Genomic DNA, 25,952 nt, shown 5'->3' with positions numbered 1-25,952 from the left:
CTCGGAAGGAAAGGCTTCTGTCAAGAGCAGGTGGGTCCACCTCTTTCTGTCCTGGTTGGGATTTTGTGTGTAAAGCCTCAAAACGGAGCTGGCCTCTTACACCTCTCATGCCTCCCTCCCTCCGCCTGTCTGTGTGCTTCCTCGGCCTTTCCGGAGCTGTCGTTGGCTAACAGATACCAAATGGTTTCGTGTCTAACGCTCCCTCCACCAGCTTTTCCATCAGCACCACACCCACCGTCGTGGACAGTGGCCTGAACTTGCCGCTGTCCACACGTGAGCTACTGAACTGAAAACGCCACTTTATGATTTAATGCTCAGGGTGGTGGGGGGGCTTTTTTTCCCCCTAAGAAATGTATCTGATCTTGGCCAGGCTTTAGTGTGTCATTATGCTGCATATCATGTTCTTAGATTCATCTTGGCTTCGGTTTACATCAGTCACACCTTGTTCAAAAGTCCTTTGTTCATATTCTGAATACGAGTATTTCACACAGACACGGGCAGTTCTCTGAAATGGGGCACAGGGTCTTCATTTGGCCAGGTGAGGTGTTGAAGAGAAATATCTTCCTAGCATTTCGAAGACATAAAAAGTGCCTCTCTGAGCTTTTTTTCTTTTCTTTCTTTCTTTTTTCTTTTTTAGAGGATGACTTGGGTTATACGTGAGTCTTCTTGAGAGTTTGAGTATGTCTTAGGATAGATCTTGGCTTTCTCGCCATCTGGCACTTTTATCTTTCACTGTTTCCTGTTTCAGCTTTATTCCGTGTGGGTAAAAGATGTCACAAATCTTGAACACAAAAACATTAGTCCGAGGCAAACTCTTTGTTCTTTACCAAAACATAGGAGAGAAGGGAGGTTCAGAATTTAGATTTTTCTCCTTTTTCTTCATAGAAAGTGCTCTGCTCTGGAAACAGCTCCATACCACAGACTTTTCTTAATCCTGCGTGTCTTTGAGTTTTTGTGACTTCAACTAAAGCAAGTGTCCTTGACTTTCGGTTCAGCTTCTAAATGGGGAAACCATGTACAAAGTCTCTCCGTGGGGCTTTTTGGTATGTTAAACTTTTTTTTCACTCCCAAATGATGACGGCTCCTCAGTGAATCTTGACAATAATTTCTAAATTAGCCTTGCCTGAACTTGTGCTTGGTAATCTTAGGTATTTAATTGTAAGTGTCATAGATTCCCAGCATTTCCAGTACAGGTGTCAGATTAAAAAAGACAGTTTGACATCCTCATTGAGCAGGTCATTTTCGTCATTTTCCACACCAGGAGCAAGGTAATTAATACTGTCCCCTCATTGCAGGGCTACAGCGGTGACTTTGTAAATGTCACACTTCACATACATGGACTGTGATGCGTGTTCCACCTGCTCTTTGTCTAATGTGGGACCACAAAGGGTACTGTGCTTAGAAAAGTCATACCTGGAAGGCAGTGAAGTCATTCTGTCAAGAAGCAGGGGCAGCCAAAGCTAACATACAGTCATGTCTGCTGAAATGTTTATTTTACATAATTCTTGAAAAGTGAACGGAAACCATGCTTTTAAGTTGGCTTCAGAGAGATTATGTTATGGGAGAAATCAGATGTGCAAAGTGTTAAATGGAGAACAGTGTGGAGCTGAGAGATTTCTTGTTGTTGTGGCTCATCTTCTGACATCCTGCCTCCGCAAGCGCACAGCTGGTGACCAGTTATAAAACAGTTTCATCAGCTACAGTCACCACACTGTACATTAGGTCTCAGAACTTACCCATCTCATAGCTGAACGTCTGTACCCTCTTACCAAGTGCCCCTATCCCCCCCACACACTGCTCCCGGGAACCACTTTTCTGCTCTGTTTCTATGAATTCAACAGAGTTTTTTTGTTTTTTTTTTTTTGAAGATTCCACATCTAAGTGATACCATGTGGTATCTGTCTTTCTCTGTCTGGCTTACTTCACGTAGCATAATTTCCTCCAGATTCATTCATGTTGTGGCAAATGATAGGATTTCCTTCTTTATTTTTTTTTTAAGGCTGATTAACATTCTGTTGTGTGTGTGTGTGTATATACACACACATACCTCATTTTCTTTATCCGTTCATCTATTGACATACACTTAGGTTGCTTCCATGTTTTGGCTATCATCCATAATGCTGATGTGAACACAGAAGAACAGATAACTCTTCAAGACAATATCCCTTCGTTTGGAAATATACCCAGAAGTGGACTTGCTGAATCATGTGGTGGTTCCATTTTTAATTTCCCGAGGATCCTCCATACTGTTTACCATGGTGGCTGCACCCAGTAACATTCTCACCAGCAGTGCACAAGTTTTCCTTTGTCTCCACATCCTTGCCAGCATTTATCATCTGTAGTCTTTCTGAGAATAGACATCATGACAGGTGTGAGGTGATGTCTCATCATGGTTTATGATTTGCATTTCCCTGATGTGGTGATGTTGAGCACCTGTCTGTGTACCTGTTGGTCATTTGTATGTCTTCTTTGGAAAAATATCTATATAGGTCCTTTGCCCATTTAAAAATCAGGCTATTGTTATTATTTTTTTGCTATTGAGTGATATGAGTTTTTTGTATTTTTTGGCTATTAACCCCTTATTGGACATATGATTTGCAACTATTATCTCCCATTCCACGGGCTGCTTTTTCATCTTGTCGGTGGTGTCCTTTGCTGCGCAGAGGCTTTTCAGTTTGATGTCGTCCCACTTGTTTATTTTTGCTTTTGTTGCCTTTCCTTTTGGTATCAAATCCACAGCTCACCGCCAAGACCACTGTCGAGGAGCTTACCCACTCTTTTCTTCTAGGAATCTTAAAATTTCAGGTCTGATGTTCGAGTCTTCAGCCCACTTTGAGTTGATGTTGTGTGTGGGGTAAGACAGGGTGCAGTTTTATTCCTCTGCATGTGGCTGTCCAGTTTTCCCAGGTAGGTAATAGTGGCCCATCGGTGGGGAAGCTTCCCTCACTTTAGACCAGAACTGTAGACGCTCAGTAACTCTTCAGGACGGAGACACATGTGGGAGGGAGCCAGGATCAGTGTGTAGCACCTCGCCCACCCGAGGACCATCCTGCATGTGCAGGAGGCGACTCCCAGTGTGGGAAGAGGCGCTCCTGGCCTCAGAGCTCCCTCCTCCCACAGCCAAGCACCAGACCCTCCAGCCGCTATGTTACTTCGCCAGTGGTGGCAAATCCGTCATCGCTCAGCATCCTCCATCCACACTTAGAAAGGTGGACAAGAGGAAGACAAGTATCATCCGGATGGTCCGTCAGCATCACCCTGATCATCATGGTAGAGCAACTTGTACAGGGCGTTCTGGTCTACCAAAGGCTGTCCTATCCATTTTCTCACTAGATCTCTAAGAATGGGGATTAAAAATTGGTCAGTTCCTTTGACTGAGTGATATAACTGTTATGGACTGAATCTTTGAGTCTCCCCCGAATTGACGTGTTGAAGTCCTAACCCCCCAGTGTGGCTGTATTGTGGATGTAGTGTCTGAGGAAGGAATTAGGGCCAAAGGAGACCATCAGGGTGAGGCTCTTATTCAATAGGATTAGTGTCCTTATAACAAGAGACACCAGAGAGCCTGCTTTCGCTTGCTTTCCCAGGACAGACACACCGAGGAAAGGCCATGTGAGGACACAGTTAAGAAGGTGGCCATCTGCAAGCCAGGAAGTGAGACCTCACAGGAAACCAGACTGGCTGGACCCTTGGTGTTGGACGTCCAGCCTCCAGAACTGTGAGAAAATAAATGTCTGTTGTTTGAGCCCCCAGCTTGGTACTTTGTGAAGGCCACCCGCGCTGACTAAGACATTTGGAGGCAGATGGAGCCTTTTGGCTGGAGGTCATGACTGTGCTGTGCTTGCTGCTGAACGTGAGGAAATAGGCTCATACACTGAAATCAGAACCTTCTTATATCTGGGTCCTTTGCAGTCACTGCCTGACAGGTTTCAGTCTCTTAGGAAAGAGTGAAATGAGCACTGTGCTGGGCGTCAGTTCATGTCTCCGGTCCACCCCGCAGGGTGACCGACTTGTCTGGGTCTGTCCGGGGTTAGCACTGCAAGTCAACCTCGGTCCCTGGCAAATCCAGACGGCTGGTCACCCTGCCACCCAGTCATCTGCCCTGGATATCTTCATTTTACTAACCTGGTTTATGGATAATCTGGATTCACTTTCGTCTGAAATTACTAACTGCCTTTAGAGTGCATCTCTTTCCCTGCTCAGGTGGGGCTTCCCAAGGGCAGAGCGGGCTGCAGGCACCAGCTCCACTGGGAACCGTCTTAACACGCCGAGATCAGGTATTTGTCAGGAACCCAGGTGAAACCTGGAAGACCACTGCTAACATCTGGTGATCCAGTAACACCAGTGCTCTGATCGACTGGTCACACTAACTCTGGAGAAGTAAGGTGCCCGAAAAGCCGGGACTTGGGACCCGAGAAAATTGTGGTAGGAAAATTAGAAAGCTCCCAGGCTGGTGGCTGAGTTGGGAAACTCCCGAAGAGGAGCTCCTGGGGGAACTGAATTGCATCCCGGTCCCTAAGGCCTGGCTTTGATGCTCAGAAAGGAAGGATGCCCCTGGAGGGGGCGCAGGAAAGGGCGGTCTGATCCCATTTCTAGTGGAGCCGCCTTTGGGACTGTCAGCTGCTCCTGTGACCCCTGCCGGCTTTGATCTCCAGGACAGGCCAAATGGACCCCTTCGATTGCCCTGAAATCGTAGTATTTATTTACGTCTATATCATATCTGCAGACGCGTATTATGTGGGTTTCCTCTGCTGTGTTTCTTCAGCTGCACTTACATAATTTATTCTGCCAGGCTGGGCCTGTCCTTGACATACCAAACCATGAACTTGAAACCAGAAAAGTTCTGTGAGGCCTGTGCAGTCTTTCCTCTGACTGTCAGGCCCGACGCTAGCTGGAAATAGAGCCGCTGGGCTGCGAGAGGGAAAAGGAGTGGCCTAAACGGTCATGGAAAAGTCTAAACAGAAGATTTTCTTTCTCTCTCCACTTGCAATGATTTATTTTCATGGTTTTATGAGACTTTAATGAGGAAACCTTATCTGTACGCCTGGTAATTATCAACCAAATTCCCATTTCCTGTCAGAAAATCCACAAGAAGTCAAACAAAGATGGTGGAACTTGGGGGTCTCCTTGGCCCCCACGACCCGTACGGCTGAGGAATGACTTGGAGCCGCCCGGGGTATGTGGCAACGCAGCACGTCTGTGACTCGTCTTGTATACGGCTGCTCTGCTGGACTTCAGTTTAGATAATTCAGTGCAAGCTAAGGCGCCATGGTCCTTCTGTGTGCTGTCCTGTGAGGTAGTTGATCTGAGCGAGGGAAGTACAATTGCCCTCTTTCTGATTTACTGTAATTTGTCGTCTGGTCCAGTTCCTTCTGCTGGGTGGATGAGGTCACACCTGAAACAAAGGCTGGACAAGATGTTATGAACTTTGCATTTTGAAAAGTTGGGTTTTGGGGGGGAGTTTTTGCTTGCTTGCTTGCTTGCTTGGTTTTGGGGCCATGAATCTCAGCTCTTGCCTAAAAATAAAGAAGCTATAATTTGGGTCACGCAGTGAAACTGGCATGATTCAGGCCATAAGGATGGATGCCCCCCAGATCTTGGAATTCAAGCAGAGAGCTTGTCAAACCTCCTAAATGTCTAGGATGGAAGGTACACGTAAGAGAAGCTCTAAAGAGCTCGCCAGAAGGATGGAGGCCCGGAAGAGTGTCAGAAACTTTTCAGAATTTTAGGGCGCCCTAGTGCCCAGAGCAGCCAGGAAGCCAGAACACATCTGAATCTCTATTTTCAGTTCCAGTTCAGTTAACAAGGTGAGACCTTCTTTTTCTTACACGTCTCTCAACGTGTAAAATTTGTCATGTTCCCAAATAACGTACAAATTTCTCTCTGCTTTTTCTGTCTTTTGAAAAGAATTTCGCTCGTGCTCATGTGGCATCTTCATTGGCATCTGGGCCAGGGATAAAAGAACCAGAAGAAGAATGTCATGACTGACTTAAAGAAACACTCTTCAAAACCCCGTCACTGCAGGTGGGATGGCCTAGGCTTGTCTCGGGTCCAACAAGGTCTATGCCAGGAGAAAGTGAGGCGCGCCATGTTTGCTGTTGTCCCCGTGGAGCTGGGTACCAAGTCCTCGCCCCATCGCTGCATTCCTCCCATTCTTCCCGTCCCCACGAGAACAGGTAGGAAGCAGGACGCCAGGAGCGAGAGCTACTCTATACACACAAGTGGTTGTGAGCTTTGGACACTGCTGGGATGTTTATTATCCTTCGGTGATTAATTTAAATCCTTTGACTCGCTATATTGCAAGGGTATTTATGTCTGGCAGGCTTTTTGGACTCATGAATAAGCCAGGTCAGGCTTTTTTTTCCTCCTCTTTTCTCCCTTGAGGAGCTATTAGAATTTAATCACCCTGCTAAGATAGCAAGGAAGAAGAGGCTCTTGGCATACCAGTGTTATCCAGAAGGGGCACACGCCAAGGTCAAGGACTTGTATAAATTAAGACCCAGATGGTATGTGGGTCTGTCCAGTAGAAATCTAATGTGAGTCACATACGAAACTTGAAATTTTCTAGTAACCTCATTTACAAAAGTAAAAGAAAACAAGTGAAATTAATTTTGATGTATTTCAGTTCACACAATATTTCCAAAACATAACTATTTCAACATGTTTCAATGTAAAAATGTTAATTAAATCTTTTCTCTTTTTGGGGGGGGGGCGTCATTAAATCTTTGGAATCTGGTGTGTATTTTATACCTACATTCAATCTCAAATTGGACTAGCCACATTTTAAGTGCTCAATAACCACATGGGGCTAGTGGCCACCCTGCCAGGCAGCATGAATACAGACTATTTATCTACGCCTGCTAACTACATAAGCTCAGTCAGTCTCACTTGCTGCTCTGGGTACACGAGTGACTGTACTTAGTGATGGTGTGGAGAAAATGGTGTCCAGAAAATTCTGCTTCCTCTGTCCCCATCACTCTCCATGCTGAAGCAAAATTTAGAACGAGGGTTGGAATTCAGATAGGCCCAGCCTCTGCCTTCGGAGAATAATGTGTCAGTTTACCTTCAGACGGTAAAATTTAGACCACTGATCTCCAAGTTCGGGCCACAGAAGCAGCAGCTTGTTGAAATACAGATTCCTGAGCGGAGCTCCAAACCACCCGATGATCGTGTCTGGAGGTGAGGCTTGGAAATCCGCCTCTTATCAGAACCACGGGATTTTAACACTCCCTTAAGTTTGAGAACCACAGACCCTCAAACAGTGGATGACGGGGTTCCTCTGGAAACTTCAGCATTTACTGCCGCAGGCCTTTGTTTGGCTTCAGGAGACGACGGGCGCCCGCACGCGCCCAAGGCGCAGAGGCTGGGGATTTCTGCCCTGTGTGTCTCGCCGCCTTGCTCTCGGCCAGTTGCACCCAGGGACCTGCGTAACACCCCCGGCAACTGCGAAACGGCTCTGGGTGTATTTTTCAGACTCCACCTCTCCTCGTGAACCTCTTTCCTCTGTTTCCGTGTGTGCGACAAGACTCGGCACCTGCAACGCCTGCGCTCACACAACCACCGTCCCCGCGGGCTTTAGGTAGTTACGAACGTCTCGTGACTCTCCATTGCACCTGTAAAGAGCAAAAGGGGCTGTCTTCAGGCGGCAGGAGGGAAATCGAGGCACCTGGGAGCTGATTTGTGAGGAAAACTGGGGCCCGCAATGAACGGCTAAATCATTCCTCTTTTGGGCATCCACCCGGAGCCTCCCCGCCCCTGCCCCGGGCTCCGCTGTGGCCGTGGAAGCCCCTGGGAATACTTCCGGTAGACTCTGGGAATACTTCCGGTAGACGCGTCGGCCCGCGATGCTGTGTGCCAGCGTCCCGCCTCCGGAGAAGAGGTGGGATCCTCTTATGTCTGTGTCGGGAGACTTCAGGTGGGAGGTGTGTTCTTCCACTTTATGTTTATTTGGAAAGAAATGATTTCTAGATCCCAATTCCCAGGAGCCAAGGGGCAGGCATTTGAAATGAAAGCCGGTGTCCTGGCCTACTCACTTCTCTCGCTCCCCAGCGGAGCTGACGGAACGCTGTTAATTCAGGGCAGGAGCAGGCTCCCGGGGGGCCCTGAGTCTCCCGGGGGGTTCATCTCTGGGTGCATATTACCTAACGTGGCCCCAGGGCCATTTCTGCCCATAGACTTGAGGAATCTTTCTGTCCAGAGAGACAGATGGGTGTATAACTACCTCAGAGAAAGGCTTTTTAAATATATATATATATATTTATTTATTTAATTTTTTTTTGTAGGGGGAGGTCTATTTATTTACTTAATTTTAGAGGAGGTACTGGGGATTGAACCCAGGACTTCATGCATGCTAAGCATGTGCTCTACCACTTGAGCTATACCCTGCCCCACAAAAGATTTTAAATTGCTGCCTTTTGGTTGCCTGATGAGCCTCTTTCAAAATATATACCTTAACAGGTTTATTTATTTAATTTTTTTTTGAATCAACTTATTGGGGTGGGGGGGTAATTAGGTTTATTTATTTATTTTTAATTTTTTTTTAATGGGATTGGACCCAGGACCTCATTCATGCTAAGCATGCACTCTACCACTGAGGTATACCCTCCCCCAACACGTTTATTTTTATATGTGTGTTTTCATAGCTTAATTTTGTTCTCTGTCTTTTTATTTTAAAGCTCTATTTTTTTCAATTATGAGTTCATTCTAGAAAATTTGTTATATACAGAAAGTATAAAGAAGAAAATTAAAATCAACTACAATTCTGCCTTCCCCAGAAATAAAAAATAACTATAACTATTTGGGTGTATTTATTTTTAGGTTTTTCCTTGCTTTTTTTTTTTTTTTTTGGTACATGTTTAGGAGGATATGAAATCAACTCCTTTAAGAAGCCTTGGTTTTATTTAGTGGGAGGTGGTATTTAGAAAACCACAGGTTGGACACTAGGAATGCTGCTGGAGATGTCATTGTTAACCACTAGAGCTAGAAAACATATATTTAAAGATAAAAATCTCTAAGACTTTTAAATTGATATTTCTAATTCAAGTTCAGGACATAGATTTATTTACCCTCTTTTAGTTTATGTCTGCATCTCCTTCCTTCCACCCTGAGAATCCTTGTTCTCAATGCCATTGAGATGATGTCATTAGAATATCCCATGTTAACGTCTATTCTTTTTTCTAGTTTACTTACACAGCAGTCTCAGAACAACAGTATGAATATTCTCACCACCATTAAGACTACTGACAACAGTTTTTTGTTTTTTGTTTTTTTTGCAAATTCTCTCCCCATTTACTTTCCCTCCATTAAAAAAGTGATACCATATCTACATTGTCAAAGCACATGGGCGCCGCTCGCTGCCCTCTCTCCCTTGTTCTGTAGTAACTGTTCATTCAATGTCACATCCATGTTTCCCTGGTCATTTTGATCTGTTCTCTAACAGATTCATTAGGAAAGACTCATGGGCACAGTATTTCCTAAATTCTTTCCTGTCGATAACAATTTGAACCTTTTCATCCTTCAAAGTCAGTTTTACCGTATATAAAAATCTTTGACTGGCATTTTCTTTTCATTAGTATCTCAAATACATTAGTTTTCTTCTGCCATAAAGGTATTGTGTTTGAAAAGGCTTTTTCATTATAAATCACCACTTCCTCTTTTTGCTTGGATGCCCAAAGGATTTTTTTCTTGGTCTTAAAATCCAGTAATTTGGGCTTTTGATATTAGTGTTTCCAGTGGATAGTCTGATATGTGAGGTCTTCTTTCAGGAGTTAGTGTTAGTTTGTTCCTTTTTAATTTTAGAAAAGTTTCCTTGCATTACAGTTGTAATATTTGCTCTAGTCTTCCGCTTTGGTCTCCTTCTTCTTGGACTCCTATTACTATGTGTTCGATGTTCTCTTCCTGTCTTCAGTATTTGTCACTGTCTCTTACCTCTTAATTTAATTTTGATTTTTTTAACCCTCCCTTTGACCTTCTATTTCTCCTAAAGCAGTATCTGTTGTGATTATTAACTCTGTTCCATCCAGTTCAGATTTTACTTCTGAAATTATTTTTCTTTCTCTCGTATTCTTTCTTGAGTCCAACCCTTCTGACTTTTTATAATTTGATTTATGTTGTTCTTTCCTTTTGTTTTCTTAATGTATTTGGTCTCGTCTTGAAATAGTAAGTTATGGTTTTGATCTGTTTTGTGATCAGGACTTCCTGGCATGATTTCACTGACTGTTGGACTACCATTCTGTTCCTTATTCTCATTTAAAAATTGTATCTTAATATGGAATTTGACTTCAACTCTTTTTACATTTTTAATTGATATTAGTTTCTCTAAACTTCAGAAGCAGATGTGGTTCAGGCCAGTCTTTCTGATTTTATACAGATCTTCTTCTGTTGCTTTCATGTAGTGTTCAGAAATATGGCATGCCTGGCCAGGAATTCCTGGCTCTCTCTTTTTCTGCCATGCTTATCTGAACCTCTCCTTCATCTCTGTTGTCCGTATTTTGCTGGATTTGACTGAACTTTCAGCAGAGTCTCCTCCATTTGGAGCCTTGCCCCAGTATGGAGCCCCGGCCGGTCAGTTTCAAGGGCGTCTATGGACAGCCGGCCCCAGCCCTCCGGACGTTACCGGCGGAGCGGCGGGGCGCTTCCGAGTACCGCCGTGCTCTGAGATACGGTGCCGGTTCAGCTCCTGCGTGTCCTGCTGACACCGCCCTGAGGCCAGACTTTCCTAAGCTGCAGAAGGGCGGCGGGGAGGGGAGAGGTATAAACACCGCTATTCCAGGAAGGGGATCTCGTCAGCACCCCTTTCTTCCTACCCGCCGCCCACTCCTCACTTCTCAGTTTCAAAGGCAAGGTGTGGGAGGGAGGGAGCCGGTGACTGGGTTTCTTCCTCTTCCTGCACGTGCTACACAGGAGCACCCAGGGCTCTGAACTCCCCTCTACTGCCTCTCCCAAGCCATCGAGAAATGACAGTACTGGCTTGTGTCAGAGTCGTGTTGAAAAGTCGAATTAAGCATGATGAAGACAGGGCTCATTTATCTTTTCTTCCTTTCTCCCCATCTGCTGCACTTCCTGGTGTTCGTGGCTAAAGAGGGGGCCCGCTGAAATGTTGCAAAAGAAACCCCTGCCCCCTGGATTCCTTGTCACACATTAGTCATTTGTCAAATCCCGCTACTTTCTACAAAACGTTTCCTGCCGCTGGCTTTTCCAACCCATCGCTCTGTAAGGAGCTCTGTCCAAATTTAGGTGGTCTTCTGACCAGAGTGTCCTAACCTTGACCTTACTCATTCATTCATTCAATAATTCATCCATTTCACCAGGAAATTATCAACTATGTTGTGGCAGACTCTGCTGGTGCTGCAGACTTGGTTTGGAGACTCTAACAATGAGGAGATTCGATCCCCATCCCGGCATTCTGCTCAGCCTACAGCCTAGCTGGAGAACACTTGACAACAACTCGTTACAAGGCAACGTGACTTGCTTTGTTATCAAAGAAACAAGAAAAGAATGTGAAAGCACAAGCCATACAGAGAATCTAGGCCGTGAGGGATACATGAAGTTTGCTAGAGGGGAGGGCAGCCCGGACAGAGAGCCAGTGTAACAGCGCTGACACTGGCACACCCGGGGCTCATCTGAGGGGTCTGATAGGAAACATCGAGAGATGTGGGGCAAGTCAAGCTGTAGAAATGGACGGGAGGTGGAATCTGGAATTTAATTCAATAGGAATGAGAGACAAGGGGGTTTTTGACCCAGGTGAGGAACATGATCCTCCTTGCTTTGACTGAGAGATAATTACGCAGGCAAGGCAAAGAGCAGATGGGAGTGGGGGCATCAAACGGCCAAGAGCGAGATCCTGAAGGAAGCAGGGGGTGAGCTTCCTGCCTCCAGCTCCTCCGCCCGAGAGCTGAGTGCTTCTTTCCACGTGTGACTCCTGTTTTCTCTGAAATCCTCTCCATGCACTGCCCATAGCAACCAGAACATTCTGTTCTACAGAAATGAGAATTCAACTCTGCTCAAAAATGGAAACGAGATGACTATACTGTAAGTTCTGTGAGGAGAGTAAGTATTTTTCCCTCTACACATCCCTCAAGTACAGCCCAGTACCTGGTGGGAAGGGGGAGCTCGAGAAATCTTTGATGAGCCAGACTGAACCCGAGAGCAATTTGAGGGGTGTGTTAGTTTCCCATGGTTGCTATCACAAATTCCTGGAAACTGGGTAGCTCAAAACAACAGAAATGTGTTCTCTGAGTTCTGGAAGCTGGAAGTCTGGAATCAAGGTGTCAGCAGGGCCGTGTTCCCTCTGAAGGCTCTAGGGGAGGACCTCTTGCCTCCTTTGGCTCCTGGTGGCTGCCAGCCATCCCTGCTGTTCCTTGGCTCATAGGTGCATCAAAGCTGGTCTGAAGGACGAGCTGTGAAGTGAGCTGCATGGGCCCCTGTCCAAGGACCAGATTCCAGGCAGTCCTGTGTGGCCTCGCCATGGACCGGGCCACACAGAGTCCTCCGGAATCACCTTGGTGACCATGGGAACCACCACAGTGATGCACCTTTAGAGTCCCGGCCCCGTGAGCGTGCTGGGGCACATGGAGAAGAAAGGCCCTGCGGGGACTCGGCACGCAGGGAGTCAGCTCTGGGGCTGCTGCGGGTTAGTCTGTGCGCGTCCGGCCTGATGTCCGCTTTGCTTGCCTTCCCGTTGGCTGCAGGGCACTCACAGGTGCAGGGCTTGGTGGTTCAGAGCGTTAGGAATTGCATTTCCCAGGAACGATCTGCTTTACTGTGCTGGTGTTTGACTCCCCAGCTACCAAACACGAAGTTAGTTACCAGATTAGTTAAGGAGCAGGGCTGCCGATTAGTAGGGTCCCCTCAAATCCTCACATTCCAAGAAAGAAGGAGGGAAGGGAAGAAGGAAGACAGGTAAGAGATCTCTCTGCTTCCAAGGAAACTGTAAGCTAATGAGACAGAAAAGAATAACGTAGTTGTTTCCATATTTAGCATGCAAAACAAATTTGTGCAAAATAGAATATGTATGAATTCAAGGAAACAGAAAAGTAATTGGGAGGTACATTTCTCAGTGCTAAAGGGAAGCCAAAGTGAAATAATAATTAGGAGAAGTGGGGTTAGATCAAAAGGCCAGAGATGAGATTAAAACGGTGAAGCAGGAACTTTTAGAAGAGTGTGTGTAGGGGGCGGTTATCAAAGTGGAAAGAAAATGCAATAAAATGCTAAGTCATTCATGCCTTCCACAACTATCTGTTAAGTACTCACTGCGTGCCAGGCATTTTTTTAGGTGAATAAGACAGACAGTGTCACTGCTGTTCTCAGCAGAACTTCTACTGAGAAAAATAGTCAATATTAAACAGCAACGGAGGTGATAACATGCCGAGAATTCTGGCCAGTGTAGGGTGGGGGTGGGGACGGGGGGAGTCGTGTGGCTGGTGTTTCGGGGCCCGGAGTGCACAGCCGGGGGTCTAGCCTGGTCAGGGTGGGTGTAAGGAAACGTTTGCCCTGAGCTCTAAGGGAAGGGGACGCGAGCTTGATGAGGATGGGGGTACTCATCAAGGAGGAAGAAGTGACGTGGTTCAAGTGCCCCAAAGCAAGAAGAGCTTACAGGGTGAAAGGAGAGTGACAGGAGATCAAGTTCAGAGAAGCACAGATGTCGTGGCAGCCCTGATACAGTTTGATAAAGGTGTGAGGTGAAGACAGTGGGAGTCAGTGATGGGTTTAGAGCAGGGACGTGTGGGGCCTGGTCTGACTTGCATTTGAGAAAGTCCCCCAAATGGAAGAGAGGAGAACGAGGAGGAGCCAGGCACCTCACGGACAGCCGTGAGGAAGCCCACGCACAGTGACAGGGCAGAGCTTTAGTGTGGGTGCTGGCGAGGAGGGCTGTGTGGGCTCCCTGGCTTCTGGGGTGAAGCCATAAGGATGCGCCAGGAGGGACGGAATACATCCGAGTGGCAAAGTAGGGTAGAGACTGGACTCCAGCCATCACAGGATCATGATTATTCCATTTTCATGAAAGAGCCCAGGCAGGCAAGTGTGTAAAGGACTGTAGTTTAGATGTTGCTTGGGGCGGGGGGTGGGAGGAAAGGGGCTGACTGCTAATGTGCCCGTGGATATAGAGTTTCTTCTTGGGATGATAAAAATGTTCTGAAATTTGATTGTGGTGATGACCACACTAATGCCATTAAATTGTGCACTTTAAAAGGAAGGACTGTATGGTATATGAATTGAATCTCGATAAAACTGTTATATTTTTTAAAAGTAAATATGCTTAGTATTTTTAAAATCTAATCTCCTTCCTTCCATCTGTCAAGTTTATAAGCTTGGGATAGAATATGCTTAGTCCTTGAAATGAAGTATAATTATATTGTCAGTTGGGCGATAAGAAAAGACAACAAGCCGAAAAGGAAAAGTTTGTTTAATCTGAGGAACTGCAGACAGAGAGAGTGTCTGCTGTGTAAGCAGTTCTCCCCACTGATATTTATTCTTTTTTTCATTCAACACGCATTTGTGGGACGTTTATGAAACATCCGGGGCACTGCTCTAGGTGCTACTTTATGGTTTCAAGGCAACATAGAAGCATGTCTCCCACGGCTTAGCCCTGAGCCCGAGCTTCCCATGTTTTGTAACCAGTCTGTCAAGGCTGCCCACCTCTTCTTCTAGCATGTAGTTTACAAGAGCTGACTTCGGTCTATCACAAACTGCTTATAAAGATGAAACACATAATCACATTTGGAAATCTCTGGATATTTACAAAAATGTAAAACACTTTCAAAGAAAATTCGTAAAAGAGCCGTGCGTCTTGAACAGGGAGTTTGTCTGGTAGCACCGTCGGGAAGCTTGGACTCACGAGGACTTGGGTGTGCAGAAGGCTCTCTGGTCTCTCTCCATCACCGGGGCTTACAGATCTGCTTTGGTTTAAAAGGGGGTGGGAACCTTGACCCAGCTGGGATCAGCAGCCAATGCCAGCCTGAGGGCTCCTGGAGAAACTGGCGGATTATGAAGTTGCTGTCAGGAGATTCAGGGCTGCCAAGGTCCAATCAGCCCATCTCTCCTTAGAGCAAAAAACTGCATGACTTAGAAGTGTTGTCCAAGGCCGCACCCCAGACCCTGTGAACCTGCCTCTCTGGAAATGGGCCAGATGATGCTTACAATTCCAGAAAGGCTGCAAACTACTGTCTCTAGCTGGACTCAGATTTGCTGTGGATTTCCAAGATCCCTTTAAAAGTAAGGAGCTGGGATTTTGTAATTCAGGGCTCTTGGAGGCTAGAAGGAATTCCCTGGGCCTGCTCTAACTTCCGCTAAGTCTTTAGGTCTTAATTGAATTGGGTTCTGGCGATTGGGCATACGGGCAGGGAAAGTAGCCATTCATCCTATCTTTAATTTAAGGATCATTCCTTTCCTTTATCTTCGGTCTTTGCAGGTCAATCCAATTATCTCCTCCTGGAATTAGCAATGGAGTAGTAGAATAATCTGGGAAAGTAAAACAGTCTATCTGTAGTTCAAGTGGGTTTTACTCTGATGGAACAAAATGCATTTAGAGGAAGTAGAATTTTCCTTGGGAAAATAAGTTAACTTTAGAACAAAAATCAAAAGGAAAAAATTTTAGCCAAATAATTAAGCCACTAGGATGTGTGCATTGTTTTAGGTAAAAAGTTTTTTTCTCCATTTGGTGTCTGAATTTTATTATTTACCAATATTCATGATTCCAAAAGTACCGTATTCTCATCTGTCTATTCAGGACCACTGATTGAGTAACTATACTTTGTCAGACAAATATCTGAAATTTTATTATGTAACGTGAAGCTTTTAAGGGTGAGTGAAGGGAAAAAAATTGGTAGAACAGAGCATGGAAGACGAATCCAAGTCTGTGTGTACTTTGTACCACGCTTGAATTTGACCGTCCACTTTTAATTTAATCACTTGGATGTCTTTTAGGCATCCTTCCTTCACAAGGGAAGACAGTGGGCTCCACTGAATTCATCGGAACACAGTCCTTTGAGGAGAAGGAAAATTTTGAACAATAGATGCCTATTTCAACAACCACTGCCGATGTTCTGAAAGCAGTAATTTGCTCTCAGCCAGGAAACAAAGGCTGATGTGCCTTTCCAGTTGATTCAATGGTTTGCTGGCACTTAAAAAACACATTACGTAAATCCTTAGAAATCTTTTGTGAAGATAAATTTGGTATTTTAAAGCAGTGATCCTTTGCCCTCATGACTCAAGGCCCAGAGGCGGTTCCCAGGCATCTTGAATCAGGGTGAGCGGAGAGTCTCATTTTTCAACGTGAACAACCACAGAAAGGCGTCATCGTCCTGACGAGACGTGGTGTGTTGTCTTTTGCTGACAAAATGTCTCACTTGCCGATGTGCCTCATTTAGTGCAAACTCCTTAGTGCAGTGATACATGTATGACGCCGAGCAGATGGAGATGCAGTTATCCCCTGTCCTGCAACAAGAACTATAGCAAATGTAGAAGACTAAACTGAACACATTTCAACTCAGGCTCAGTGCCTCTTCTTTGGGGTTTCTTAAGAATTCAGGGCTCCAAGGTGGCAGTTTGACCAAACTGTTTCCTAATCACATGACTAAGTGGTTAGTGACTGGGATTCGGCTCCATCCTGTTGCCTCCATTCCCCGCCCCCACCCCCGCCATTTTCCTGGGAACTCTGGGCCATCAAGGACCCAGTCCTTGGTTGTTGCCGTGGTTGTTGGGTAAGCATTGCTCAGGGACGCTGGTGCATCAAACTAATGCATCGCCACTTTGAGCAATGAGTTGAGATTCCTGCAAGTCTGTCCACACTGTCATCCCTTTCCCCGCCTGTGATGATATGTCAGGGGGATCCAAAGAGTGGCCGTCTCTGAGTGCGCCTTCCCACAGGCAGGTGGGCAGGCGGGCAGGCCGTCCAGCACACGCAGAGCCTGCCGTGTGCACGTTCATAACATGGTACGCTGCCAGAAGGCTCACAGGTGCCTGTATCTGTTGTAAGCTTTTCTACTCTTCAAAGCCAGGGATAAAGTCTTGTGCACTCAAGACTTGGGGAAGGAACTCGTCTCTTTCACTTTGTTCTATGAATTCTGCAGTTCTTAGTGATTCTGATTGATGGTTGAGCCATGCTAAGATACGCTCTTCTGGGACTTCATAGAAGGTGAGAAGACTCCACGAGCTGGGTTACAGACAGCAGCCACTGCTCCCACGTGGACCTCTTCTTCCGAGATGGAAGGAGCAGGTTAGTGGGTGGTGGCCCCCTACCCCAAGGATGGCTTCCGGGTGTAGACAGGGCAGAGACAAGGGCCCGCTTCATGCAAAACAGGACCGAGCAGGGCCAGGACCGCATGTAATACCTGCTCAAGGTCCGGTTGCACCGGGGCAGGCCCTGCTCAGACAGCTCATCTGAGTTTGTGAAAAAAAAGGGAGAAAAATAACCTACAGTTGAACGAGTGAAAACCTAGGATTTTCCTTACCTCCAAAAAAACCAAAATTCTGTTTTTGTTTTTTTAAGAAATAGGGACTTTATGTATAGACTCATCCAAGAATAATATATTTACAGCTTTTATGGCCTTGATTGAAATAATGAAGCTATTCAGATAGAAAACGAACGCCCCCCGCCCTGGGGCGGAGGCCCCCCGGGCCGGGGGTGCGGGGACCGCCGGCGGGCGGCTAGGCCAGCAGCGCCAGCAGCGCCAGCAGCATCGGGGCCAGCGAGCCGGCACGCGGCGGGGCGGCCGGGGCCGAGCTGGCCGGGTCCCTCAGCATGCACACCACCCGGGACCAGGACCCGTTGTTGGGCAGCGGGGCGACGCCGGCCACGTTGCACATGACGTTGTAGACATCCACAGATCTGATGGGAGCGGCTCTGAAGTTGGATTTGAAATCTGAAAGGGAAAGGCAAGCAGACAAGTTGTCACGGTCATTTGCGGGGAGAGACGGGGGTTGTCACAATGCGGAGGAATTACTCTCAGGAGCCGGGCAGCTTTGGGGCAGAAACTCTGCTTCATCCATGAACTGTGGACAAGGGATTGTGAACATGGAAGGAAATCTGGAAGGTTCTAGGAGATGAAGAAATTCACTTTCTGTGGCTAATGGAGATGAGTTCCTTTGAAAGACAGATCAGCCAACAAACTGCATAACTGTGCTTCCCTTGTGACAAAAGAGCTCTCTGTGGGGACACAAGGGCCACCCAAGGCTGCTCATTTTGCAAGCACTAGAGAGCTGCTGTGGTTCCAGAAGGCTGACTATCTTGCCAGGGTCCCCAAAACCCAATTCCATGGTAGACCTCTCTTCCAGAATGCCTGTCAAATGGGGACTGGTTAGCCTGGGTGCCCCCCAACTCAAGAATGTTTCCCATTTTCCTGCCACACGGAGTTCCCAGGGCTGGCTGCAACATGACACTGTACCGTTTTCCAGGTGTGATTATTAATTCACAATAACAGCAATAGTTTCCTAAATACGTTTGGAAGATCAGTTGAACATTCCTTGGGAGCCTTTCACTGGCACATAAAATAACTTAGCTGTGTGGGAAGTAAGGGACACAAGTGAAGGCTCCGCAATCTAAGAGAAGAGTGTTGTGCAGCCCAGAGGCTGCACCGGACTCCGGCGGTGACACGGGTGAGCGTGGGCGGGGCTGGCTGCTCACAGCATAGCAAGCGAGGGCACTGAAGGAGAGATTTCAGTCCAAGGTGGACCCTCTCCTTCTCCACAGGAGGCAAAGAAGATGCTGAATGAAAAGTGTTTAAAGAGTGAATATTTAGTAATATTCATAAGCACCTTCACGTTTAGATTCCAAACCAGAGCTTCCAACAAAATATCCAAAACTATTAAATCTGAGTTTGGGAAGGAGTTTTATCCATCAATAAAGGCCTGTGCATGTACTTTAAATATCCCTTTAATTTTTTTTTTTTTTAGAAAAGGGTAGTTTGCGGGCTGTAAAGCCAAGTTTTCTATCTTAGAAAATAATCTTTATCGTTGCTTTGTAAAATAATCACATTTACTTGATTTAAAAAGCAAGCAGGCACCAATAGCAAGACAGCACAGAAGTGTTCACACCAAATTCTGCTCTATATTAACCCTGAAATTATAAATACAGGGGGAAGCTATACACCGAAAACTCGGCCGCAGGGGATGTTCGATCCAGGGCGACTTCCCAAGGGATGGGTCTTGTTCACTTTGAAGAATTAAAGTTGAATTCAGCATTAAAAGGCTCCTGGGCTCTACAACCAGCCTGCAGCCCCTTACTAGCTGGGCAACCTCAGGGGATGGGCATGCAGATGGTGCCTGAGTCCCAGCTCCGGGCACACTGCCTCTGCTGATGTGGAACAAATGCCCAGCAGAGCAAGGATGGAACGTCTTCACCCTACAGATTATCCGAAGGGTTCACTTTACTTTTAGAGCAAGGAGGGTGGAGGTCAGCATCACCTCAGGATGAAAACTAGTTTTTAAAAAACTCACGCTCCCCTAGAAAGGAGCGTGCGGAGGCTGCCCTGGAATGCCAGCCCTTCTCTGTCAAGGAGAATGTTACAGCCAGATGAGGATGGTGGTTACGCTTCTCCAGAGAAGAATCAGCTACAGCTGAGAGATCAGGGCCAAGGTTGTCCCGGTGACTCAGAAGCAACTTCCCTCTCTGCTTCTGACTTGCCGTGGACCTGGGTGTGCTGGCCATCCTGCCACACCGCCTGGTGGCCATGTCCCTGTCACCTGTGAAAGTGGCAGGGTATGTGAGGGGGTCATAGACAATAGTAAATCCAAGATATCTCTCCAGCCTTTCAAACATCTACTTCATTAACATTTGGCAAGAAAAACTGAGGTCACGCTCTACTGACAAAAATGTTAGAAAAGATTCTCTGTTTACGTTGAAAGTACAAAATCAGATTTTGTGCAGGTAAGCAGGAAGGAGAATTGGGTTTTCTTTCCCACTCTGTCTGGTTCACGGCTCCCTGGCCTGCAGGGCTGGGACTTCGGACCAAATGCAGAGGTGAACCAGGCTGGAATGAGAGCTTCTAGAAAATTCCTGAATAGCAAAACAATACCTGATCCAATTGGGAGGGCCCAGCCAAGATGGTGTTCGAACCCAGAATGGGAATCCCAGTCGTTCCCTTGGGTTTTACATTTGGGGGGACATTAAAACCGCTTCTTCTAAAGAGAGAAGGTTCTGGAGGCTCACGCAGCGCCTGGCCACCTTGGGCTGCTCTCCAAGTGCAGCCTGCTAGCTCACCAGGCAGCTCACTGAATCACACTCCTGCTGTCTTATCTCGAATGTGGAGTTCTCCAGGGCAAGATTAGTTGTTCAAATTAGAAACTGGGATTAACCAGAGAGAGGCTATCTTCCAGAATTCTCTCCCTTTCTCTTCGTGGACCAGACTCACGGACTGACTTCTGAAGCTGCATCTGGGCAGCCGCAACGATGCTCAGCCTCCTCCGTAAGCGAGAAGTACCTACAATTAGTCGGGAGCGATGTTCCTTTATCTCAAGGTGCAGCTAGATAGCTAATAAAGGCCGCGCTCTTACATTTTCTTCTCGGTGAACAGTGTGTAAAGCCATTCAATCTTCTGTGAGAACTGGAGCCAGAAACGTGACGGCTTGTGGGAGGCTCTCAAGGCTGTATCGGCCTGGAAACGTTTCTGCAATTAGCCCAGTCCATTTTCATCAGGGTTGTCTTTTTATCTATACAAGACTTCGGCTTTTCGTTTTAGAGGAGCCTATGAGGGAGGCCTTTGTTAATGGACAAATCTCCCCGCTGAATTTGACTTGGAGCTATTGCAGCTTTGGGCACCTTGTTTACAGTTTCTGGTGGGAGGCTAGGTTTGCGTTTGCTTTAAAATATGCCCGAGACTCTTGCTCATAAACACTCCAGCTGACAGCTGTTTTGATTCGCGATCTTACGTCTCTCTCCTGGGGAAGGCGGAGGTGATGGCTTGAACGAAAGCTCCGCTGTCACATGTTCTCCCGTCTAGAGGCCGTGGCCCTGGAACGTCGCCAGCCTAGTCTAGCAGCTGACCTCAGCAATGTCCTCAAAGCTCCATCCTGCATCCACTTGGCTTTTGAGCACTGCGGACCTCACCCGGGCCTGGCTAACAGGGGCCGCTGGACGACGGTTACTGGCCGATGGCCTCACGCTGGGGCATCCTCTGAACTCTCTCAGGCCAGTGCCATGAACCCAGCTGGCGCTGTATGAAAATGTGCTGCTGCCGGCTGGGATGCCTGCTTAAAGGCAGGGGAACCTGGATTACACGTGGGCGATGACGGGGCCTGAGGTGCTCCCCAGAGGCACCTGTGGAGGGTGCAGAAACTGACACCTCGTAACTCTCCGCAGCTCTCCTGTGGTAGGTGGAGGCACCGAGGCGGGTGGAGTGAAGGGGGCTGGCATAGATCTCTGTCCGGTTACATCGAGGCCAAGAGCAGGGCTTCCAGCCACGATCTCTAACCTATAATCTGAAAGGGAAGTGTGGACTTTCATGGGCTGAAACATTCTGAGCAACATCCAGAAAAGGGAATTTGGAATCTGGGCCTCAGGATGAGCTTATTTTTTCTGACAAGGAGGGGGCAGAGCAGCCAGAAAGGGGCGCTGATGAGCCAGCCGGCCAGCTGACCGACGATGGCTGTTGGCTGCTTTTTACTCTATTTTTTTGTTTTGAAAAAGGGGGTATTCAGGTAGTAGTACCTTTTGAGTGTTTGATAAGCTCTTCCAAATGTGAATTTACAGCACTGTATTCATTAAAGCAAAGGACCAAATAAACCCTCTCCATCACCCCACCCCCACCCCTGCCCTCTCTCCCAGGCCTGGGCGTTTATCTGGTCAAGGAAGGTGCGTGAACTTGCTTTCCCCAAGACAGCCCTGGTCATTCGGGCTCGTTCTCAGAGTCAGTCACAAAGCCGCTTCCTCGCCTGCCCCTGAGCACATCCTGGCTTCTGGTTGGGCCCTGCACCGAACGGCTCCCACTGGGGTGGGTGCTCCAGACAGCGGGGGGACTGTGGAAGAGTCAGACCCCGTGAAGCGCTCACGTCAACCTTGAGACTCACAGCTGTCAGCAGCCTGGTGCCTGACAAGCGTCCCTGGACATCAGATAGCTGTGAAATAACATTTTGATGAATTAAGTAAAAAATGAATCGCAAACATGTGGAATACATTTTCTTCGCTGCGCCCGAGATTTAAAACTTACAAGGAGAAGTATTTGGCCACGTTTGCCAAACCCAAGAAGCATTTGAAAGCCAGCCAGCCAAAGGCGTGGAGACCGGCTGGGTTTGCTCAGCTCTGCTCATAAAGAGCGTCTATAAAGAAATCACTGCAGCCTTGACTAGCACCGTGAGCCCCCGCTGCAGACGCTTCCTTGGGAGCGGGTGAGTAAGAGGGTTGGTCATGCCTTGCCTACCGGGTCCAAAGGCCAGGAAGATGCCCCTCATGTCCATGAGCTCGTTGTCGTATCCGTGCCACCCGCGCTGCCAGCCTTCCCTCCTGCCGGTGCTGTTCATCCAGAAAGGAAGCATCTCTCGGTCCTGAAATCAAGCGAGGCACGTACATCACCCCGTGTCCACGCGGTGCTGAATGAGCATCCAGACTACCGCCCAGTGTGGGGATTTCCAGCTCAGCGTTCTCGGCTGGGGTCGTCCAGCCTCAGCGGGGGCACTTCCTATGCCAGGGAGCTCAGATCTTACGAGGTGGCCCATTCAGCTGCCTAAGAGCTCTAGTTCTGAAGGTATCTTCTTACTTGGGGCTGCACCGTACCTCGTAATCACTGTTAGAGCCACTAAATCTAGCATGTCAGAGACAGAAGGGATGTTAACATGTACCTGTGGTATAATAAAAAATGTAACTGGCCTTTGTCCCAGGTTCCTGGCCCAGAGGTCCTAAACCTTTGGAAATTCCTGAGTGATAGGAGTATTTTTTGTTACTCGTAATGAGCCCCTTTCTCCCATACCTGAGTTTATGCTAATGAGATGACTCACGGGGCGGGAGGAGGGCCCCCCAGATAGCTTCAGGATGGGGGCTGGTCACCAGAGGAACCAACCATGTGATAAGAGGGTGAGACTTTCAGCCCCATCCTCTGACCTCTAAGATTGAGTTCAGTCACGTGGCCAATGACTTAATTACCCATGTCCACACAATAAAACTCCGTATACAAACCCAGAACAGTGTGGTCCAAGGAGCTTCAGGAGTAATGAACACGTGGCTGTGACGGGAGGGTGGTGCACCCAAAGCGTGGCTTCTCTGCACCCCTCACCCCAGCTTTGCACGATGCGTCCTGCCATCGGGCTGTCCCTGAGCAACAGCCTTGGAAGTAAGATTGTCAGTGTGTGTGTAGCCCCTTTCTGAGTTCTGAGTCATTCCAGTGAATTATCCAACCTGAAAGAGGGTTGTGAGAACCCTCAGATTCGTGGCCACGTCGGACAAGTGTGGGTAGCCCAGGGACCCAGGACCGCGGCCAGCATTCAGACGTGTGGGCAGTCTTGTGGGAGGGAGCCCCTCAACGCGGGGCTCTGCTCCAGCTGGGGGCAGTGTCAGAACTGAATTGAACCCAACTGCTATCAGAGAATTGCTGTTGCTGGAAAATGCAGCATCTCATCCAATCACTTTGTTTTCCAGTGAAGCCATGGAAGCCCGGGGGCAGCCCGCGTGCCCCATCCCCGCAGCCTCTCCTCTCTGGCTGCACCCCAGGACACACCAGTCCCCCCACCTCCATCCATGTTTGAAGGTGGCTCTCGTCTTCCTCTTCTCCCGGCCCTCGTGCCTTCACTTCCTTCCACCATTCTGCATTCGGGGTGGGTTCCAGAACCGTTACTTCCCGGCCACCCTTCTTTCCTTCAGAACTAAATTTTTCTAGACTGCAGCTGCTGACTTGGGAGACAAAAAGCTTGAAGGCGGTGTTGCAAATCCTAAGGCGGCTGCAGCCAGCTGGACACAACCCGAGCCCTTCATGGCAGACTGAGCATCCATTCCTGATACTCCGATCATCTTCCTGCTAAGCAGGCTTTACCGTTACAAGTGTTCCAAATGCAGGAGGCAGAGCTGACCGGGCGTGATGAATGAATGCAAGCAGAACAGCTGAAGCACCGGGGATTTACAGCTTGGCTCACAAGACCCGTCACAGTACATGTATTTAGTGTGCAGTACGGTTCACCAGGAGCCTCCGAGGACATCCACTTAATTGTCATCACCTCCCAGTGTGGATGGTATTATTTTTCTTGCTTTGGCACGGAGAGGTTAATTGACACTCTTAAAGTCACACAGCTGTTGAGAGGCTGGGATTGGAACCCAGGTCGTCGGTGTCCTGGCCCTTGTACACCTTCCAGGACCCCACGGGCAGGGCTCCTGCCGGCACTGGGCAGCAGGGTGTCCTTGTCCCTTGCCTCCCCGCTTGCTGAGTGGTGGCCAGTTACAGAGTATGGAGTTGAGACTTTGGAACAGGCTTGGTGTGGGGTTAAATTCCACTTTGCCACTTTTAGCTCTGTGATCCTTGGGGAGCCCTGTGCCTTCCCCAGGCTTCAGCTTTCTTGCTGGATGCGATAATGCCTGCCTCAGAGAGACCCTGGAGGACAACCCGACTGTGTGCTAAGTGCCTGACACACACTAGGTCCTTGATAAATGGCTGGGAATGGTCACCAGATGCCACCAGCCCCAGGGCGAGGCGCTTAGGTCCCGCAGCAGCGCACTGGCGGCTGCGAGGCTTGGACCCTCCTTTGCTTACTTAGCTGTCATATCCCATTGCACGCCGTCCAGTCTCACCCCATAAATTGCTCTCTGGCGTTACCGCTTTCCAAATTGCACTGTTTCATTGACTCTCTGTTTCCTGAATCTCCACCATCCCTTATCCCTCCTTCTCCAGCTGCAGCTTGTATTTTGCTGTGGGAATGTTTTTATTAACTGACTGCATTTCTGACTTGTTACACAGTTTTTTGTTCTTTGTCTGTGGTGATGATCACAACTCGTCCCAATCTAGTTTCACTGGCTGCTTCCCATCTCAGCCCACGAGGCAGTGAGTCCTGAAGCCCTAGGTGGCACATTTTGTCACCAGTGACTTTGCCAGTTGTGAACCCCGGGGGACATATGTGTCCCATGACAAAGGGACAGGTACAAGGAGACGAAGCTGATTACCTGACTTTAAAACTCCAGTCTAAATTCTACAAACACCAATATACAGCAATGAAAAATCCCAGCCCTGAAGGTAATGGGCGACTCTCTCTGATCATAGGTAAGTCCTCTAGTTTTTATTAACGTGACAAATTGCTCCCTCCAGAAGGTGTGCTGATAATTTGCCTCCTTTTCCCTTCCTGGTGGCTGTCACTGCTTCACTGCTTAATTCTGTGCCCTCACAGGACCCTACCAGTGCCCGCCTCGGCCGCCGTGGATACGTACCATCCAGCGCAGCCCTCAGACCTCGCAGCTCGGAGCAGGAGTCCGCAGGCAGGGGGTCCCCAAGATACTGGCTGAGGAGCCTCCCCTCTCCACCCCGATCCTGACCGGACCAGGCCCAGGGACTGCCACACAGCACCACCTAGTGACAGCTGGGGGAGGTGCCCAGACCCTGCAGGTGAGAGAGGGTAGAGGGGGTGGGTGGGTGGGTGGGTGTGTGTCCGTCCGTCCGTGTGTCCGTCCCTGATGGCGTTTGGGAGGAGGCATTGAGGTAGGAGCCTGTTTATTCAGCTCAGGAGACAAAAGTGAGCTCTGACTGCTCCAGGCGCTCTGCTGGGCTTCCTTGGGGGGACACAGATGGGGAAAGTGGTTCCTTCGCCTTAAAAAGCGCACCCTGAGTGAGCAAGGAACAATCTGAATTGATTCCCAAGCAAGCCAGAGCCAGGGGTGGGCAACTGAGGCCGCAGCAGGGAGGAAGGTTCACGCAGGGCGGAGGCCTTCGGCTTGAGAAGAGAGGGGAGGAGCCCTGAGGTGAGAATCACTGTCAGGCTGCTTTCCAAAGAGGAACCAGGGCACCCCGACTGGCTTTTCCCACCTGGCATCCAGTCTCCTGAGCAGGTGC

The 25,952-nt window shown here is 48.1% G+C and overlaps 1 protein-coding gene and 1 long non-coding RNA gene across 6 annotated transcripts in view; both read right to left on the bottom strand.

Moving 5' to 3' along the window:
* Positions 1-6,600: 6,600 nt before the first annotated feature.
* On the bottom strand, positions 6,601-12,332 carry LOC140689500 (uncharacterized). Its single transcript, XR_012064515.1, has 2 exons — positions 12,094-12,332; positions 6,601-7,613 (listed from the first exon to the last, which is right to left on the bottom strand). It is a non-coding gene; the product is annotated as an uncharacterized lncRNA (long non-coding RNA).
* A 5,174-nt stretch (positions 12,333-17,506) lies between these two features.
* The window catches only part of ENPP6 (ectonucleotide pyrophosphatase/phosphodiesterase 6), an 87,269-nt gene continuing 78,823 nt past the window's right edge, over positions 17,507-25,952 (bottom strand). For all 5 annotated transcript variants that reach the window (XM_072950477.1, XM_072950478.1, XM_031691380.2 and 2 more), the window contains exons 8-9: positions 22,353-22,476; positions 17,507-17,861 (exon numbers count right to left, since the gene is read on the bottom strand). In XM_072950477.1, the coding sequence (XP_072806578.1) occupies positions 17,647-17,861; positions 22,353-22,476 (339 nt within the window). In that variant the 3' untranslated portion in view covers positions 17,507-17,646. The remainder of the gene's footprint in view (positions 17,862-22,352; positions 22,477-25,952) is intronic.

Source organism: Vicugna pacos, chromosome 26 (assembly GCF_048564905.1).
Source record: "Vicugna pacos chromosome 26, VicPac4, whole genome shotgun sequence".
Classification (NCBI taxonomy): Eukaryota; Metazoa; Chordata; class Mammalia; order Artiodactyla; family Camelidae; genus Vicugna; species Vicugna pacos.
The sequence above is the reverse complement of the archived record's forward strand: the minus strand, read 5'-3'. Positions and strand labels throughout refer to the sequence as shown.